The sequence below is a fragment of the Rattus norvegicus genome, chromosome 3 (assembly GCF_021556685.1).
Source record: "Rattus norvegicus strain SHRSP/BbbUtx chromosome 3, alternate assembly SHRSP_T2T, whole genome shotgun sequence".
NCBI lineage: Eukaryota > Metazoa > Chordata > Mammalia > Rodentia > Muridae > Rattus > Rattus norvegicus.
The window spans coordinates 114,723,314-114,743,455 of NC_141536.1; the positions used below are offsets into that span (position 1 = coordinate 114,723,314).

A 20,142-nucleotide genomic window follows, 5' to 3' on the forward strand; every position below is an offset into this window, starting at 1 on the left:
AAATGTAAATGTGTTAGCTTTATAACACACTTATATATTGCATTATTCATTTATTATTTAATTTTGAAAATTGATAATTACAAGGACTAAGATTAGTATATTCTTTAAAGTTTTCAGCTCATGTTGATGACAGAGTCACAAGCTTCTTTAAGAACCACAAGTCTCATGGATGTAGTTGGTAGAGAGGCAGGAGGCAGCGAGAAGCACCCGTGTCCAGGTGCGGGTGGGAAGAAGGTAGCAGTGGAGGAGGAGAAGGGAAGGTGCAGGAGGTGCTTCGGCTCTCCACCCCCTCCCGCTCACACTACCGCACTCTAGTTGGCACCTGGCACCTCTGCCCTGGTGGACCCTAAATGGTAGTGACCAGAGGGAGATGGCCTGGTACCACCAGCATCAGTAAGGGAGGTGCTAAGAACCGCTGAGGGTGCACCAAGTCCTGTGCCCGCCTCATGGCCGCTCTTCCCCCACCACCACCACACACAACACACAACACATACACCACACAGTCTGGCATTGATGGTAATGTATGCGAGGAAACACCAGAGACTTGGTGATGGTTGTCACGACAGGAGGGGGAACTCTCAGCCTTTCCGGGGTCGGGGATGGGAGTGATGTTTTACAGGCACTTAAATATCAGTCGATGAGTCACCCCAGTAGTGATCACAGACATGAAAAGATGCGAGATGCCATATCCTTCACCACCAAACAAAGTGTTGTGGAGATCTAATAGCCCTGAAAACAAATACAGTGACAGCACAGGTCACAATAAGGCCAAAAATGAACATACTCAAAGAGTTAGAGAAAGGGAAGGTGGGACCAGTTACTCTCCTCAAGAAAAGTCACACAACCACAGTGCTCTTCATAATTCAAATTCACACTCTTCTAATCCAAGCAATAATCCAAGCAAAGCTTCAGATGCACCTTAGGATTCTGCAGATGATTGGCCTGAGCACGTTAGTTCATCTGGAAAAAATACTACTACAATTGTCTACAGAAGTTTCACAATGGGAGAAACCAAGAGTGGCTTGGAAGAGAACAGAGACAAAGAGAAGCAAGTAAGTAGGCAGTTAATTTCCCAAAAGACAGAGGTTACTGAAGAGAGGTGATGAAGCAGCAGCCACTAGTGGGGTCACCAGTGGAACATCTGCTCTAAGAGACAAATCAGTATCACATTCTTGGCACAACTCCTTCCACATCTTCAGCCTCTGGCCTGAACCCTACATCTGTGCCTCCAACATCTGCTTCAGCGGTACCTGCTTCTCCCTTCCCACAGTCGACAATACCTCCATTACTTCAGGATCCAAATCTTTTCAGACAGTTGCTTCCTGCTTTGCAAGCCATGCTACAGCTTGATAATTCTAATGTGGACACATCCAAAATAAATGAAGTTCTTACAGCAGCCGTAACACAAGCTTCCCTGCAGTATATATATCATCCACCAGTTTCTTACTGCTTTCAACATCACCTCGCTGATTTCTCAAGCTGCCCAGCTTTCTACACAAGCCCAGCCATCTAATCAGTCTCCAACATCTCTAACGTCTGATGCTTCATCCCCAAGACCCTACGTGCCTCCAGGAATAAGCACACCTCAAACCAACACAGTCCCCATTAAACCTTTGATTAGTACTCCACCTGTCTCATCACAGCCAAAGGTTAGTGCTCCAGTAAAGAAGCAAGGACCAGTGTCACATTCAGCTACACAGCAGCCTGTAACTGCTGACCAGTGTCACTATTCTGTCTCTGCATGAAGTCTTCAGTGCTTAAGTAGCCAGAGCAGTCCATCACCTGGTCCAAATCATACTTGTAGTAGTAATGCATCAACTGCAGCTTCTGTACCACAAAATGCATCTGCTAGGCCTGCGTGCTCATTAACACCTACTCTAGCAGCACACTTCAATGGTAATCTCATAAAACATGTTCAAGGGTGGCTCGCAGACCATGGAGACAAACAGGCATCAAGATTATGTGAAGAAGCCCATAATATGGGAAGTGTTCATATGTCAGAAATGTGTACTGAGTTAAAAAATTTGAGATTGAAGGACCCTAGTTCTTACTGAAGTGTAAGAAGAGCTATTAAGAGGCTTGGCCTGGTAGAATTTCTTCATAGGTAGGTAGGTTAAGGAGTTTCTGTGAAGGACCCTAAGGGCTTTCTCCAGCTTTATACTCCCTGCCTCAGGTCAAGATTAGGCCAAATACCAGCTCCCCATCTCCGGTCAAGGATAGGTCAAGTTCTACTCTCCACCCGCAGTTCTCAGGAGGAGCAGTGACATTCTTGAAAATCCACGGAATGTACTGACTGATAGTTACTTGACCTTCTGGTCCCAGATAGAGCTTGAATGCATGTCATATGCTTGCTAGACAATAGATTCAAAGGTCAATATGCTTAGCCAATAAGTTTAAACTGTAATCTTACTGATGTAACCTGCACCTTTAAAAAGTACAAAAACTGCTTGTTATAGCCATTTGGGTCACCTTCCAGTCACATGAGTGGCTGATTGAAGGTCGATCCCAACGCACTGAAAAATAAACCTCTTGCATTTGCATCAAACTCCGTTCTCGTTTCTCACTTGGGGATGTCCCAGTAGTTAAGACTCACTTCGAGCCTTACAAGATCATTAGATTGAATATGTGAAATTTAAGTAACTCTGCGAGAGCAGAGGATACTATTTTTGAGACAACAAATTAAGAAACTTGAAAAGCTAAAAATTCAGACTTTCTTCATAGTTTGAAGATGTGAATAACTGCACATATCTCATAGAGGAACTGTCAATCTGCTGCTCAGTCATAGTATTTTGAGCTGCATTTAAGTAGACCATGGACCATTAAGCTGGACAAATGAAATGACAAGAGGACAGGGTCTGTGAGTCAATTCAGGAGAAAGATACAAGACAGATTTGTAATTCCCTTGAAATGTAGACTTCTTCTAGATGTATCTTCATATTGTAAATATGTTTTGTAAAGTGAAGTAATGGGAAGCCATGTGCAACAGAGCTTAGACATCTGAAACTAATCAGTGCTGAGGTGGCTAAATACCTACCCTTTTACATGGAAACCTGACTGCAAAATTAGCTTTTTTTTTTTTTTTTTTTAAAAAAGAAAAAATTTGGGCGGACTAGTTATCATTCAGAAATCTTGCATTTTCAAAAATTCCGTGCAAGTGTCAGGTGATCTGTGTCTGAGGATATGATTTTGAACCTTATGAGCAGTGTACAAATATCATGAGACAATTGATCAGCACTGGAACCTGATTAAGAGCAGTGCTGCTCCATTTGTTTTTGCTAAGAGATGTTTTCATTTCCTGTGTGTCCCATTCCCTCTGAAGTTCCTTGGCCTGCTTTCACCCAATTTTTTAAAGGTGCCCCTTTCCTTTCTTGGGGCACTGTTGCTGTGGCACTTTCCTATAACCGTCTCATTCCTATGTACAGTAGCTGGAAGTTGCAGTGATTGAACGCAACCCACATTTATTTTTTTTATTCTATTTTTTTTATTAAATTGAGTATTTCTTATTTACATTTCGAATGTTATTCCCTTTCCCGGTTTCTGGGCAAACATCCCCCTAATCCCTCCCCTTCCCCTTCCTTATGGGTGTTCCCCTTCCAACCCTCCCCCCATTGCCGCCCTCCCCCCAACAGTCTAGTTCACTGGGGGTTCAGTCTTAGCAGGACCCAGGGCTTCCCCTTCCACTGGTGCTCTTACTAGGATATTCATTGCTACCTATGAGGTCAGAGTCCAGGGTCAGTCCATGTATAGTCTTTAGGTAGTGGCTTAGTCCCTGGAAGCTCTGGTTGCTTGGCATTGTTGTTCATATGGGGTCTCGAGCCCCTTCAAGCTCTTCCAGTTCTTTCTCTGATTCCTTCAACGGGGGTCCTGTTCTCAGTTCAGTGGTTTGCTGCTGGCATTCGCCTCTGTATTTGCTGTATTCTGGCTGTGTCTCTCAGGAGAGATCTACATCCGGCTCCTGTCGGTCTGCACTTCTTTGCTTCATCCATCTTGTCTAATTGAGTGGCTGTATAAGTATGGGCCACATGTGGGGCAGGCTCTGAATGGGTGTTCCTTCTGCCTCTGTTTTAATCTTTGCCTCTCTCTTCCCTGCCAAGGGTATTCTTGTTCCCCTTTTAAAGAAGGAGTGAAGCATTCACATTTTGATCATCCGTCTTGAGTTTCATTTGTTCTAGGTATCTAGGGTAATTCAAGCATTTGGGCTAATAGCCACTTATCAATGAGTGCATACCATGTGTGTTTTTCTGTGATTGGGTTATCTCACTCAGGATATTTTCCAGTTCCAACCATTTGTCTATGAATTTCATAAAGCCGTTGTTTTTGATAGCTGAGTAATATTCCATTGTGTAGATGTACCACATTTTCTGTATCCATTCCTCTGTTGAAGGACATCTGGGTTCTTTCCAGCTTCTGGCTATTATAAATAAGGCTGCGATGAACATAGTGGAGCACGTGTCTTTTTTATATGTTGGGGCATCTTGTGGGTATATGCCCAAGAGAGGTATAGCTGGATCCTCAGGTAGTTCAATGTCCAACTTTCTGAGGAACCTTCAGACTGATTTTCAGAATGGTTGTACCAATCTGCAATCCCACCAACAATGGAGGAGTGTTCCTCTTTCTCTACATCCTCGCCAGCATTTGTTGTCACCTGAGTTTCTGATCTTAGCCATTCTCACTGGTGTGAGGTGAAATCTCAGGACAACCCACATTTATATAAATTATTGAAATCCATGTTCAGCCTGTAAGAATGGACTTCAAAGTACTGCTGGGCAAGTGTACTGCTGAAAGTACACTGGCTGCTCAAACACAGGGAAGTGGCCAATGAACATGGTTGTGGGAGGGGAAAGGAGAAACAAAGCTAGTCAGGTGTGAATTGTATCTGTTGTAATAAATATGTTTAAACAAACAAACAAAGAACCACAAATCTCAGGCCAGGCTGACTTAGTGGGAAAGTGGTTGCCTAGCATTAGTAAGGCCTGCAGTTTGCTCCCTAGCACTGAAGAAGCAATACCCTGAGGGTTTTGGGGTTTGTTTTTTGTTTTATTTTGGAGGAGGGTGGTTTTTTGTTTTTGTTTTTTCTTTTTTTCGGCGCTGGGGACCGAACCCAGGGCCTTGCACTTGCTAGGCAAGCGCTCTACCACTGAGCTAAATCCACAACCGGGTGTTTTGTTTTTATTGAGACAAGGTCTTACCATGTAACTTTGGCTGGCTTGGAACTCACTGTGTAGACCAGGCTGGTTTTGAACTTACATCTGTCTGTCTCTGCCTCCTGAGTGCTGGGAGTAAAGGCATAATCCAGTGCCAGGGACGTAAGTGTCTCTAACAACATGAAGCATGCCGTTGCTGCAAGCTGAGGATCTACTTAAGTGATTTCATGCACATCACAATTATAAAATTTACTCTTATTAGGAGTTATCAAAACGGCAGCTATTTAAAAAAATCTTTAGAAGGGATAATTTTAATAAGAGATCCTCCAATTAGTGCTACTTAGAAGTCATGGTTATTTTTCTAAAGATGGATTATACCAGGACTGTGTAACACAAGCACACATAGCTTTTCATACCCTCAGCCATGCAGTTACCCTGGCTATGCTGCAGATTTACTCCACCTTACCTTAAAGGTCAGGTCGCCAGCCTGCTGAGCAGCGAAGTCCCCAAGAGCAATGTATGTGACAGTTTCTGCATGTTCTGGGGAGGCTTGCTCCTGCTTTCCTTCCTCGTCCCCTTCTGACTCTTCTTCCTCTCCACCAGTTTCTTCAGTTTCTTCTTCATCATCCTCAGTGGTGTCATCTTCTTCCTTGTCACTGTGTGCCTCAACTCTGTGAAAAACACTTCTGTCAGGAGGACCGTCTGGGACAGTGAAGGCGCAGTGACATAATTAGCGGAGAGGGCATGTATGGACAAGAGCTGCTCTGCATTTGGAGCTGAAGTGGAAGGAAGCAGGAGGAAAGCTTGGCTGTCAGTCTCCACCCTCAGGCTGAGCTCACAGAGTCGGAGGCACTGAGGGTGGAGGAGGAGAGCTCAGTGACTGTAGCCAGACCCTGGAGTGGTCCCTGCACACGCACACTGCTCAAGCATCTTATTTGGTGCCAACAGCAGGGGCACGGACTTCAATTCTGCCTCTGCCCATACTTCCTTGAATAAACGTGGTTAGATTAGCTGGTCTTGTGTGTTTGTAGTGCTGAGAACGGAACCGAAGGCTTCAATATGTTGGGCAAATGCTCTACTACTGAGCTATAACCCCAGTCCTTGGCCAAACGGTGGCTTTAGCCTCCCACCTGTGGGATTAGAGACATTTGCTACCATGCCCAGAAAGAGTTGTAATTGTTTCTCAAAAGAAAAGAAAAAGAAAAGAGAGAAGGGGGAGGGGGCTGGAGGGATGGCTCAGTGGTTAAGAGCACTGACTGCTCTTCCAGAGGTCCTGAGTTCAAATCCCAACAACCACATGGTGGCTCACAACCATCTGTAATGGGATCTGATGCCCTCTTCTGGTGTGTCTGAGGACAGCTACAGTGTACTCATATATATAAAATAAATAAATCTTTTAAAAAAGAGAGGAGAGGAGAGGGCAGAGAAGGGGAGGGGAGGGGAGGAGAGGGGAGAAACCATGACTTTTGTCTGTTGATCTGAACCACTACTTAGCTGTTCTCATTCCCGCTGCTTTCTTTGTTCCCTTTCTTGGGTTTTCTTTGGTTCCTTCCTTTCTTCTTTGGCTCCTTAAGTCAGAAGCTCTGATTCTCAATCTTCTTTCCAAATTACTCATTCAAAGCTATACACTTTCCCCTAAGCACCACTTTGGCTGTAACTCACAAGATATATTCATTTTTTATTCATAATATACTATCATTGCAATCTTTTCTTTCACTCATGAGTTATATAAAAGTATATGATTTAATTTGCAAATATTGGTGACTTCTATTTTTTTATTATTGAATTCTAATGTAATTCCAAAATCTCAAACAATATACATGAAACAAATTCAGTTTTTAAAAACACAGTGACAAATATTTTGTGGCTCCATAGTTCATTTAATTAACAATTGATGTCATATGTGCGTTGACCTTGAGAAGCAGCACACTGTGTCCTTGTGCACAGAGATCTACACAATCTACACCAATGTTATTAGTCAAGGTCGCTGAGTACCATGGATTGATTTACTGGCCACTTTGGCTTTATACATTTGAGTCTGTTGTTAGGATTATATTTTGCCTACTGAACTCACTCTTCTATAAATATAAAATGTCCTCCGTTATGTAGTAAACACTTCTGGCCTAAATATCTACTTTGCCTAGTTAAAGTAACTGCCTTGGGCTTGGGGATTTAGCTCAGTGGTAGAGCGCTTGCCTAGCAAGCACAAGGCCCTGGGTTCAGTCCTCAGCTCCAGGGGTGGGGGTTGGGGGGGAAATGGTCTGCAAAAAAAAAAAAAAAAGCAGGGATTACAGATTTTAACCAAATTCTCATTATTCTAGAATGTATTGAACCTAATCTTTGTTTCCTGGGCATAAAGTGTTAGTGACCCTCAGCCCAAAAATTATAAAAGTACTTTATGAAAAAAAAAAAGTAACTGCCTTACTTGGCTTTTGTTAGTTTTGCATATAATATATTTTCTAGTCTTTTACTTTGAAGTCATCTATAATTTGTCACTAATACATAACTCTTATAAGCAATATACATATTTGGGTCTACAAAAAACAAAACAAAACAAAAACAAACAAACCCAAACTCCAAGGCTGTGGGTTGCTGTCTTTATGTAGGTGAGGGCAGGCACAAAATAAGGTGAGAGCCTGTGATTGGGCGGTGGAAAAGGAAGGCGGGCTGAGAGTTTTAGAGATGAATACAGAGAGTAGAGGGAGACAGAGGAAGAGACGGAGAGGAGGCAAGATGGAACCTATAGGAGAGGAAGAGGAGCCAGAGCCACACAGTCCTGGGAGCCATAAGCATTGGGAATTTCTTAGATGATTAAATTATAAGTAGGGTGCGTTTGCCCCATCCAGGTGTGTAGCTTGTGTTTATATCAACTGAGTTTTGCGTTCTTTGTGAGGGTGTTTTGTGGGCTGAGAATTTACTGATATAAATCTGACTGATAAATCACAAGTCTCTAGAGTTTTGATTTTACTGGGTTACAGGGATTTGTGACAGCTAACCACAGGGGGCAGATGGCTGGGGATGTGAGCAGGATCTGTAGCAAGAGAACGATGAGATGGGTGGTCATTCCATGGGGCTAGCCACGGAGGTGGCGAAGACAGCTGGGGCTAGAGAGTAGCCTTTGTTAGTGTGGAATGCTACTCTACTTACCTTTAACATAACTAAGTGATAACATCACAGGCATGTCACCTTTAGTTTAACAACTGTCTCAGTAATGACAGTTGATGATCAGTAAAAATAAAAGAATCTTAAGACAGTAGAATTACACTCTTCTCCTCTGTGCTCTGCTGTGCTCCTATCACATGTGGTTAATTCAGGAGTTTCAGTTTTTATGTCTGAATTTGTCTGCTGGGTAAAGTGAACTAGCATGTGTAGTGCGTGTGTGGTCAGCTGTGGGCATTTGCAAGGCAGCAGAAACTCAATTATCAATGTTCAGTTCCCCCTCAGGCTGACCACGGCAGCATTCTTTCCCTTTAGCTCTGAGGCAGAAAACATATGTCTTTGCTGCAGCTGACTTAACATCATAACTTCTGCATTTTTTGTGTTGTTATTGGCGGTGGTGGTATGTTTGCTTTTTACATGGCTCCAAAATGGGTTTCTGGAGTGTTATGAAGTGCTTCTAAGTATGAGAAAGCTGGTTTTGCCTTGCAGAGATGTGCGGGGGGCTAAGACTTTTCATGTGTAAATTATGGTTCTGTTGGCTTTCGGTTAGTATTAATGAATCAGTGCGCGTGTGCACATGTGTGTGATATGTCTTTAAATAGAAACACATGCAAACAATATTGTGTATTACCCTGTTGCTGAAAACACTATGACCAGAAGCTTATAGAATTCTAAACTTGTATTTTCCCTAGGTATAATTGCTTAGTAATCTCTAATTCCGTGTTCATAGCAACTTTATAAAACACAATTACTGCAAATAATAAGACTTGACTATTGTGATTGAAAATTTAATGTCAATTTAATACAAGCAAGAGTCATTTGGGAAGAGGAAACCTCAATTGAGAAAATGTCTCCATAAGATTGGGTTACAGGCAAGTCTGGGGGCATTTTCTTAATTACTGATTGATAGGGGAAGACCCAGTCCATCATGTGTGGGTCACCCCTGGGCTGGTGGTGCTGAGTTCTATAAGAAGGCAGGCTAAGCAAACAATGGGGAGCAAGGCAGTAGGCAGTACCCCTCCATGGCTTCTGCATCAGTTCCTGCCTCCAGGTTCCTGCCATGATTAGAGTTCTTGACCTGACTTCCTTGGATGGACTGTGACTCAGGATATGTAAGACAAATAAACCCTTTCCTTCCCAAGCTGCTTTTGGTTATGAGTTTTGTCACAGGAATGGAACCAACTATATACATAAGTACCCAAACTATATACATAAGTACCCCAAACTATATATATAAGTACCCCAAACTATATACATAAGTACCCAAATATATCTTTTGCTTTACACAATCAAATGTCTTTCAAAGGCATCTAAAATAAAAAAGCTTAGTTTTTCATATTTTATCTTTCTGTCTTGTTTTTGCTGCTGTTTGCTTTGTTGGTTTGTTTGAGACATGGTCTCACTATGCAGCTTTGGCTGTCGGGACTCACTCCTGTAGACCAGGCTCACAGAGTTTGTCTGCCTTTGCCTTGTTATTGTTGGGATTAAAGGAGTGTGCCCAACACCCAGCTCATATTTTTAATTCTACCCCAGCAGCTCTCATTTATTGCAGATTGGATTTCTATATGGGGTTATTTCCTTTCAGCCTGAAAGACAGGCTGATACCTTTGTTCAGCTTCTGTCTGTCTGAAATTGCCTTTCTCTTCAGTGTCTAGAATTTGCTTCTTCTGCATGCAGAATTCTGGGTATTCTCAGTCCTTTCAAGAGGTTAGAGTTGTCTTCTTTTACTAATGTGTCAACTATATTTTAAGCTGTCAGTTATCTATACATGACAGCCCTTCTCCCTCCCCTCCCCTCCATCTTTTCCTTGTCCTCCTCTTTTCTTTTTCTCTTCCTTTTCTGCTCCTTCCCTTTCTCCTTCACAGTGTATAAGATTAAAATTTTGAACCTGCCTTTTGGGTCACAAATTCCTTCCTCAAGTGTGAGGTTTGCTAAGAAACAACTCAGTGTTTACATTTTCATCTACTGTATTTTTTATCCCAGACTTTTCCTTTGTCCCTAATTTTCATTTTCCCACTTAACATCCCCATCATCTCACCCAATGTGTACATTTTTGTCTAATTTGTCAGCATACTGAAATGCTCACATTTGGTCCAATGCGAGCCTAGGCATCACTTTCCCTTTCGGTTACATGGCACACTCCTATCTCTCCAGAGCTTTAGAGCACATCTGATTGTGGGGTTCTCCATCGCCTGGTGTGTGGCTCAGCTGCAGAAGGCTCATCCGATCACCTTCTACACCAGAACTCTATAAACTCTGCTATCTCTTTCCCTTTCTCCATCTTTTCTTCCATGATGAATTTTTCCTTTCTTTTTTAAAGACTTACTTATTTTTCTCTTATGTGCATTGGTGTTTGACGGCATGCATGTCTGCAGAGGGTATCAGAGCCTCTGGAACTGGAGTCCCACACAGGTATGAGCTGCTCTGTAGGTGCTGGGAATTGACCCGTGGTCCTTTGGGAGAAAAGCCAGTGCTCTTAACCACTGAGCCATTTCTCTAGCCCCTGAATTTTCTTTAATGTATCACTCACTGAAGTCCTTGCCAGCTAGCTCCACTGTTTGGCTCACATCTTTACTAACAACACCCCACCTGCCTATTCTGCTCATTTATCTCCCCCAAGTTTTGTCTTTGTTTTGGCATGTCTAGTAATGTTTTGTTAGATACTGTGATGGGCATATTTATACATGGGGTTATATTGTGTTCTTAGAGTGCTGATATGTTTAATGTTACACAGCAGTAGCCCAGGCTGTTCTGGAACTCCCTCTGTAGATCAGGCTAGGCCTTAATCTCAGAGGTCCACCTGCCCCTGCCTCTGGAGTGCTGCGCACCCCCTCACCTGCATCTTGTTTCTTTACTCTAGGATTTAAGTCTGAATTTCTCCAGCCTTAAAATCTGTTAAGCTCTCAGCTTTCCTTCTTCTTCCTCTTCTTCCTCTTCCTTCTCCTCCTCCTTCTCCTTTCCCTCCTCTTCTTTTTTTCTTTTAGTTGGGTTTTTCTACATAACCCTGAATACTGGTCTGGAATACTTACATACTGGAATATGTAAACCATGCCAGCCTCAAGCTAACAAAGCCGACTCTGCCTTCTAAGTATTGGGATTCAAGGCATGCACCACCAAACCCAGTGTTCTCAGCTTCTTAGTAAAGGCCTTCTGCTTGGTCTTCAGAATCATGCCCCAGGGAGCCCAACACACAGCAGATTTCTGTACTTATCTCTCTCCAAGTCCTTTCACTCTATGGTACCAGAACTCAGTCCCAGTGGACTTAGCAACTCTAAAATGTGATCTCTGGCACCTCAGCCCTGTAAGGCTCGTTTCTTGTTTAAGATTCCATTTCATCCCTAGGGAACAGGTGAAAGCCAGGGCTCAGTTTGACATCACCAGTGTAGGAAGTATGTCAGTCCAGCTTTGTGCAATGTCTTCCGAGAGCTGCACCACCCGCTATCCCCTGGATCTTAGTTATTTCTAATGGGAGCAGAAACACAACACTGGATATTCTGTCATTCTTAATATTAAAAATCAGAAAAATTCCAGAATGTTTGCATGTATATCCATCCGAGTTCTACCTAGAGTTCAAAGTAAAAGATTGAAGAACAAGCTGGGAATGTTTGCATACCCATAATTCCAGTCCTGGAGATGCTGAGGGAGGAGGACTACAAACCCAAGACCGGCCTGAGCTACACAGCAAGATCCCATCTAAACGAATAGAACAGCAGCATTTGAAGAGTCTCAATAATTGATCTTTTCTCTCCACAAGCTGGATTTGCTCATAACTACAGGGGTTATAATTTGCTCTATCTTTTAAAAAAACTATTATTAATGTTCTTTCTAGCAAAAACCAAAACAAAGTACATGATCCTGCTTTCAATGTTTACACATTTATGGTCTTTGAAAGAGGAAATGGAGTAAATGGACAGCCTGAACTGCCTCCTTTGTTAGCATCAAGGCTTGCTTTTAAGGCAGCATCCATGTTTTCTAACTCGGCTTTTCAGATCTCTAGTCTATTGCCCCAGCTAGAGGACAGTCTGAGAGCTGAGACTATGATGACTCTTTATACCTCTCACAGGAGCTAACACATTCTGGAATCCATAACAAATGTCCGTGAATTGCCTGTACTGTATTTGACATTTCTGCTCACACTGTGGTATGTCTCTATTCTGAACCAAGTTTCAACGGTGCTACCACAGGCCTGAGGGAAGAAGGGAGCTTACTTGAGAGTGTCTTTCCTGCTGATGCCCACAGCAAGCTCCTGCAGCTGGCAGGCTAGCTTCTCCAGAAGTGTGTGCTCCTCCTCCTTCCTCTGCTCATAGTTCCCCACAGGTGCAGCTTCGTCAGCCTACGAGAGAATAGGGACTCGGATCATTGGAAAATCAACCCCAGGATCCCTAAACGTATTTAATGTAAAAGGATAACACCGGGGCTAGGAGATGGCTCAGTGACTAAGAGTGCTTGCTGCTCCAGTGGAAGACACAGGTTAGTTAGATTCTCAGCATGCACAAGACAGCTCACAACTGCCTATATCTCTGGTTCTAAGGGATCTAATGACTTCTTCTGGTCCCTGAGGGCACTGCAGGCGCGAGGGGTGCATACAGCCAGACAGGCACACATTCACACCCAAAAAATATATTTAAAAATATAAAAGAAGCCAGGTGTTGTGGTGCACACTTTTAATCCCAGCACCCAGGAGGCAGAGGCAGGTAGATCCCTGAGTTTGAGGGCACTCTGGTTTATAATAGGACAGCCAGAGCTACAGAGTGAGACCCTGTCTTAATGAACAAACAAAACAAAACAAAACAAAAATAAATAAATAAATAAATAAATAAATAACAAAATGTTTTAAGGAAGCATTAATTACCAACGTGAGGATACATTTACCTTGGAGATGAGAGTTTAAAGTTCATTGACTCAGAATTCAAAGCAAATGAAAACTTGGATTTCTTTGGATTTTTACTCTACATTACAGATCCTGTATCGTCGCATGGGGCAGGTTTCGGTAGTAGAATATTAGGCAGCTAAGAGACAAGGAAGGCTTGTTCCTGTATTCCAGCATTTATGGGTGAGACAAGATTTCTCCCTTTGAAAACATCCTTTTGTTGTCCTTGGATGAGGAGCAATTAGGTCTTCACTGCCCCTAAAGGGCCAGCCTGCCTCTGACATGGAAGGGCCCAATGTCACTGGAGAGATCCAGGCCATATTCATGCTCAGGGGCAGGATCAACCATTCAGAACAGGTGGCTCCCACTGTAAATGCTCCGTGGGGCCTTAGCCATGGTCACCACAGAGACCCCGGCTTGTGTTTAAACCCTGGGCAGGGCTGTCAAGAGCAAATCCCTGTTCATCTCACCTCTGCAGTCACTGATAGCAGTTATCGTGGGGGCAAGAGACCTCTTAACCAGATCTTCTCTGTCCGCACATTTTAAATCTAAGTCTAAACTGTAAAACACAACTAATCCAATGCAAAAGAAAGGGAAAAACAAAACAAAACAACAACAACAACAACACCAACAACAACACCACCACCACCACCACCCCGTTCCCAGGTTTCCTGACTGGTGGTGCTGGGTACAGCAAGAGTCTTAGTATCTGAAGTCCCAGCCGCTCTGCTTTCCAGGAAAGCCGCACCATAAACTACTGGGCAATGGTGGTGGCGGATTCTGGCTGTCCACTTGACACACCTGGCAAAGGGAATCTGCATTGAAGAACAGCCTGCATCAGACTGGCCTGTGGGACATTTTCCTGCCTATTAATTATGTCAGAGCCCCAGCCCTAGGCAGGCGGGCCTGGGTACAAGGAAGGCAGCTGAAGGTGAGCCTGAGGGCCAACAGTGAGCCAACCCTCTATGGCCTCCACCGTTCTTGTCTCTAGGCTCCTGCCATGGCTTCCTTGGTGATGACTGTAATCTGTGAACTAAATAACTTTCCTCCTTGAAGTTGCTTTTAGTCATGGCATTTACCACAGCAACAAAAGCAAATTAAAGCAAATTAAATCAGCAATCTGGAGCTGTCTGTGGCTGGACATCACCCGTGATGCAAACCCAGGATCTTAGCAGCTGAAATCCATTCCCATTTAAAGTATTCGTGTAAAAGGAGATTTTGGTGATTCATCATACTCACTTTGTTTAATTTTTGAAGAGCGTTTTTATTTTCATCTACTGCCTGTTTTAACTGGATACATCTAAATTTTAAAAAGATAAAATATAGGTCAGTCCTCTATTGTCAGAACTAGGCAATACTTTTATTAAATCAGCCACAGTTTCTTGAGTGGCAAGGCTAACTGGTCACCTAGAGCACAGTTGGCCACACGAAGACAGTTAAGATGTGACTATCCTGAGCAGGGACAAATGGCTTTTAGAGATTGATGACCAGGTCGTCAAATCTGGGCTCCTCAGGCCAAGATGCTAGAGAGATTCTACCATGGCTACGGAGGCTGACCCTGAGCAATTTTTACAGTTACTGTCATGAAGGCAGCAAGTCTCCAGCTGTCAGGTGTGGTGTGGTTTCTTCTAGATCCGTGCTGCATCTACATGGAACTTCCGGCCTCATCACTGCAGAATGCAGCTAAGCACCGACGTTCCCTCATCACTGCAGAATGCAGCTAAGCACCGACGTTCCCTCATCACTGCAGAATGCAGCTAAGCACCGACGTTCCCTACAAAGATCTCAGATTTCTTAGCTGCCCTAAAACATTTGTATCGCTCTTCCCACTTTGACATCTGATTTGATTTTCTCATCTGTGTTGGCAGGCATCTCCCGGTCTTATTGTGAAGATGGAGAAAGTTCGCAGAGTACCACATGTAAGGTTTAGCACAGAGAACAAACTGCGTGCAGGCTTCCCTCCTCCGGCAGAGCTCTGCTTGCTCCCTCCTTCCAGTCAGACTGGGTAGAAAGCAGTATTTTAAAATACATTTCTGAAACGTTTACTCACTGTTCCTTTCACATTATTCTCCATTATTATTTCATTTTGGGGGAAAGGAAAAGAGTAAGAGAGAGATGGAGAGGGTGAGAGTGAGAGAGTGAGCAAGCAAGAGCGAGGGAAGGGGAGACTCACTGGGAATCATTAAGGAGCATGCACTGAACTAGCCCCTGAACAGGCGGGCGGGCGGGCGGCGCGCATGGGCAGCACACTTTACCTTTGGTAAATATCTCTCCTTTTACTTGGTTCCAGAGCACCTGTTAGTTGGCTTTCAGTAACCAAACTATCAACCTACAACAGAAGGAGAGTTTAAAACATTGTAAAGTTCTACAGTTACCACTTCTTGATTTAAGTTTGTATTTTTGCCCTTTGTTAAATTTTATCATAGTCCCTTGGGTGGGCCCTCTTCTGAGACACTATCTGCTGCTCCCCTTTCTGTCAGCCTTTGAAGCAGTTACCAAGAGACTGATGCCCCCCAAATGTCTAAAGGCAGTTCCAGTGACCTCTAAAAGGGAACTAATTGGGCTGTGGGCCATCCAACTCATCCCTCTTCTTGTGACTAAGATACCCAGACTAAAGTCTTTGCATTAATAAACCTGTCTGGCTCACCAACTCAGATCAGGTTAACCCCCTTCAGGCCCAGCTGGACTCCTTGGCTGCTGCGGTGTCCCACAATTTAAAAGGACTAGATCTGACTGCTGCTAAGGATGGGACCTGTGCCCGCCTCAAACAGTGCCACTTGCATACCAATAAATTCTAACTGGTTTGAGAGGATGCCCAGAGACAGGGGCTAGACAAAACTTCAACCACAAGCCTCCTTCTATATGGGCTTCTGGTTCTTACTCATTCTGGTTCTTCCCAACCCCCTTGATCTCTCTTTCCTCCTCATTATCCTCATAGTTTTGTTTTAAGCCTGTCTTTTAAATATTTTACCTACTGAAGTTCACCCTATACCCAGACAAAGGTCCCACACAAGCTCTCCCAGTACTAAGCCCACAACAGTTCCATTTGTTCCCACACACCTGCAGAAAGATGTTTTGATGCTGTGGAGAAACTGGTTACAGGGGACCTTCATCCCTTCCATCCCAGCCCAGATACAACTTTTTCCCCTTTAGCCTCTACTTTCTCCTATTCTTTTCCTTTGGTAGCTCATTTTGGAGCAACAGACCTGACAATGGGACCAATCACTGTCACTCTGAATTAACTCTACACCCTCTTTCTCTCACTGACCCACACTCTCTCTCCTAGCCTTCCCAGAAAAGCTCCCAGTTCTACTCTATAACCAAACATCTGCTTATAGCCCTCGAAGAATTATTTTCTAAGTCTCTTCAGGAATCCAGGATGACAATACCCTGACCCAGCACAGCTGGTCAAGGTAAGACTCTCCCCTGCTATATGACCAGAGGACTCCTCTTCAATGGACCCATAGTTACCTCCTCTGACAAAGACCCTGGTCAGCAGAAAACAGCTATATACCCCTGCCCTGCATTTTTTAATATTCTCTCAGATTAGGTATAATCTAACTAAAATATAATAACTAAATACATATATTAATTATCCAAATCCAGTAAGTTTGTGTGTGTGTGTGTGTGTGTGTGTGTATGAGAGAGAGAGAGGAGAGAGAGAGAGAGAGAGAGAGAGAGAGAGAGAGAGAGCGAGCCTTGCTATGTAGCCTAGGTTAGATTCCCAAATGCTGGGATTATAGGCTTATGCCATCATGCCCGACTATTTTTATAAAGTACTTCTAAAGCTTCCCCTGGCTTTCTTATTGTCTCTGTAAATTTAAAATTAGAGGGGTTGGGGATTTAGCTCAGTGGTAGAGCGCTTGGCCCTGGGTTCGGTCCCCAGCTCCGGAAAAAAAAAAAAGATAAAATTAGATCCAGAACTCCATGTTAGAAGTCTACTAAACTCTATGAAGTCAGTATTCCACCATTTTATTTGTATTCTTCCAGAAGATAGTAGTTTGCTTTTTTTTTAATCACTGTGATTCAAATATAAAGTTGTCTACATATTTGCCAAATCTTTTGCACTTTAAATTTTTAAAATTATGTTTCAGCTGATAAAAAAGTATACTACAGGGGTTGGGGATTTAGCTCAGTGGTAGAGCGCTTGCCTAGGAATCGCAAGGCCCTGGGTTCGGTCCCCAGCTCCGAAAAAAAGAACCAAAAAAAAAAAAAAAAGTATACTACCAGAACACAATCCAAGAATGGAGTCATGTGAGGAGAACTCTGAGTGCTTGTGAGGAATTTTCTTCAAAACATGGAATTGCTCTTGGAATGTGTTTTTATGCTCTTCCCAGGTGTAGCTGATAGACATGAGTTTATTTCAGCTGTGTTATTCATGTGCCTCTATGGAAACACGTTTTTTAGGCCTGTCCTTGTGATTGTACACAGCTTAAACTCATGAGAACTTTACTCACGTGACCTTCCTAACCCTCAGAGTATAAATCGTCTGATGCTCTGAATAAAGTTGGCTAGTGCATGAGACTGTAGTCCACCCATATATTGGTTCCATTCCCCTAGATCCCATCACCTCCACAGTTGAAACACTACATATTTAAGGATGACATTTGAATATAAGTAAGCATATTTAAATCCAGGTAATCATACGTATCTTCTCAAAAGTATCACTTCTTTATGGTGAAAACACACAAAATTTTGTATTTTTAAAACAAAAATCTAAAACTGGATAACATATGAACATCAGGAAGTCTCTTAATCTGTTAAAGGTTATTAAATGAGTTATTTAGTGAAAAACTATGTGGTGCCAGATCACAGACTTAAAAAGTAAACTAGCTGGGCATGGTGGTGCATGCCTTTAATCCCAGCTCTCAGGAGGATGTCTGTGAGTTCAAGGCCAGACTGGTCTACTTAAGTGCAAGACTAGTCAGAGCTACATAGTTAGACCCCTTCTAAAGGAAATCAACAATTTCAGAAAACAAAGAACAGTCTATTAGTGGCTATTTATTACTTCTTCTCCTTTTTGAGATTATAATATAATTACATCATTCTCCCCTTGGCTATGTTTAAGAGTAATAGGAATTCAGTGTCTTGAGAAAGAATACCTATAGGCAAACAAGAACCATTAGCAGTTTGCACACACACTAGCCTGCCTTGCGTTCCCACTCATCTTTTTGTATACACTATGAATAAATGTTACTGAAATAGTGTGCATTCCACTTCACATTCTTTTACCTCTGTATTTATTTCTCTTATATGTGTATGAGTATTTTGCCTGCATGCATGCCTGTGCATCACATGCGTGCCTGGTGCCCGCATCAGAATCAGGCATCAGACCCTCAGGAGTTAGACAACTGTGAGCCACCATGTGGGTGCTGGGAACTGTACTAGGGACCTCTGGAAGAAAGGCCAGTGCTCTCAACCATGGGGCCATGTCTTTAACTCCTTATACTCCATTTCTAACTTGATTTCTTTTTCTTTTCTTTTCTTTTTTTTTGGTTCTTTTTTTCCGGAGCTGGGGACCGAACCCAGGGCCTTGCGCTTCCTAGGTAAGCGCTCTACCACTGAGCTAAATCCCCAGCCCCCTAACTTGATTTCTTATCCTAAGTATTTAAACTAGAAGCTCTAGAAAAAAAATCTCCTCGTAGCACTATCAGATTCCATCAGATGATAGCCGGTAGGTAAGGAATTACAAATGACATCATCAAGGAAAAACCACAGTCCTGTCTTGGTAGCTGTGTCTCCTGACAGTCCTTTGTGGTTAAACACTCTGCAAGCTGCAGTTAGATTGTCCCTATTATAACAGAACCAAGGAGGCCAGAACACTCAGTTGTCACACTGAGTTGTGTAAAAGGGCTGCATTCTCAAAAGGCTCCCCTTCATTATGTGCTTTGTTTGCTATATAAACTTGTTTTAAGTTTTTGTGTCCTGCCACTAAATCCTTTTCCTCAAGACAAGAACTGAGGAGCCCTATGTAATAATAATGCATTTATGGAGTAGCTTATCCATCCCCAATACTGGTCATGTATTCATATCCAGTTTCTTTTATTAAAAACATCTCTGCCCAAACTTAAAATTATTACAAGCGGTTGATTCCTGCAAATGTAATCATCCAGCCTAGAAGGATCAATGTTTTGCTATATCTTGTCAAACTGCTACCCCAGAAATGCTGTAGCTCATATCTTATAGCTTATATATTGCCCGTTTCATCACGTCTTCCATGCACCGAGCTTTGTGATTTAACAATCTTTGCGATCTTACCTCTTTTGTGTTTGATCACCTTTGAAATGAACTTTTCTTAAATTACTAATCTTCTGTCCTGGGTTAGTTTATTAAGACTATACATTGACACCTGTTACACTTAGAGAGAGTGATGAATTTCAAAGGAGAGGGGCCCAGGGATGGGTGGATCTGGCTAGTTTAGACATGGGTGGGAGGGATGAAGGGTGTTGAGGGCTGGTGAGTCGTTAGACTGAGTTCTTAGTTGACTCGCAAGGCTTTCTGGAGGTTTTATCTATGGCGGCCGCCAGGTACTTGTCTCCTGGTGAGGGGCTGGGGAGTGGGGCCCTCTCCCCCGGACCTACCTGCAGCTTCAGCTCCTGCCCGCGGCGCCTCAGCGCCTGCAGCGGGTCCCGCGGCCGCCGGGCGAGCATTGGCCTAGCCGCCGCCGGCGGGACCGCGCCGGTTGCCAGGGAAACCAAAGCAAGGGCTCAGCAAGATGACGCTATCAGCGGGCGCCACCACCCCGTGCCAGGGATTGCGCCAAACGGTCCGCTTAGGCTTTGGGGAAAAAAAAAAAAAAAAGTAGTTTCCTCTGGATTCCTAGGGATAGTAGAGGTCCCCGGGAGTCCCCAACTGCACGTCTCGTAACTATCACGACCTAACCCCCTGCGGTGCTCTGTTCTACACAGCTTTCCGAAGCCAGATCTGCGAAACTAATCTTCAAAGTAGTTCTAGCTTGGAAAACCTTCT

General features: G+C 43.4%; 1 protein-coding gene and 1 pseudogene across 3 annotated transcripts in view; one reads left to right on the top strand and one right to left on the bottom strand.

The window, feature by feature from the left end:
- The window catches only part of Nphp1 (nephrocystin 1), a 55,669-nt gene extending 35,811 nt beyond the window's left edge, over positions 1 to 19,858 (bottom strand). For all 3 annotated transcript variants that reach the window (NM_001314004.1, NM_001314003.1, NM_001314002.1), the window contains 5 exon segments: positions 5,611 to 5,815; positions 12,512 to 12,636; positions 14,413 to 14,473; positions 15,429 to 15,502; positions 19,755 to 19,858. In NM_001314004.1, the coding sequence (NP_001300933.1) occupies positions 5,611 to 5,815; positions 12,512 to 12,636; positions 14,413 to 14,473; positions 15,429 to 15,502; positions 19,755 to 19,823 (534 nt within the window). In that variant the 5' untranslated portion in view covers positions 19,824 to 19,858.
- On the top strand, positions 514 to 2,726 carry Wac-ps2 (WW domain containing adaptor with coiled-coil, pseudogene 2; annotated as a pseudogene).
- Positions 19,859 to 20,142: the final 284 nt, after the last annotated feature.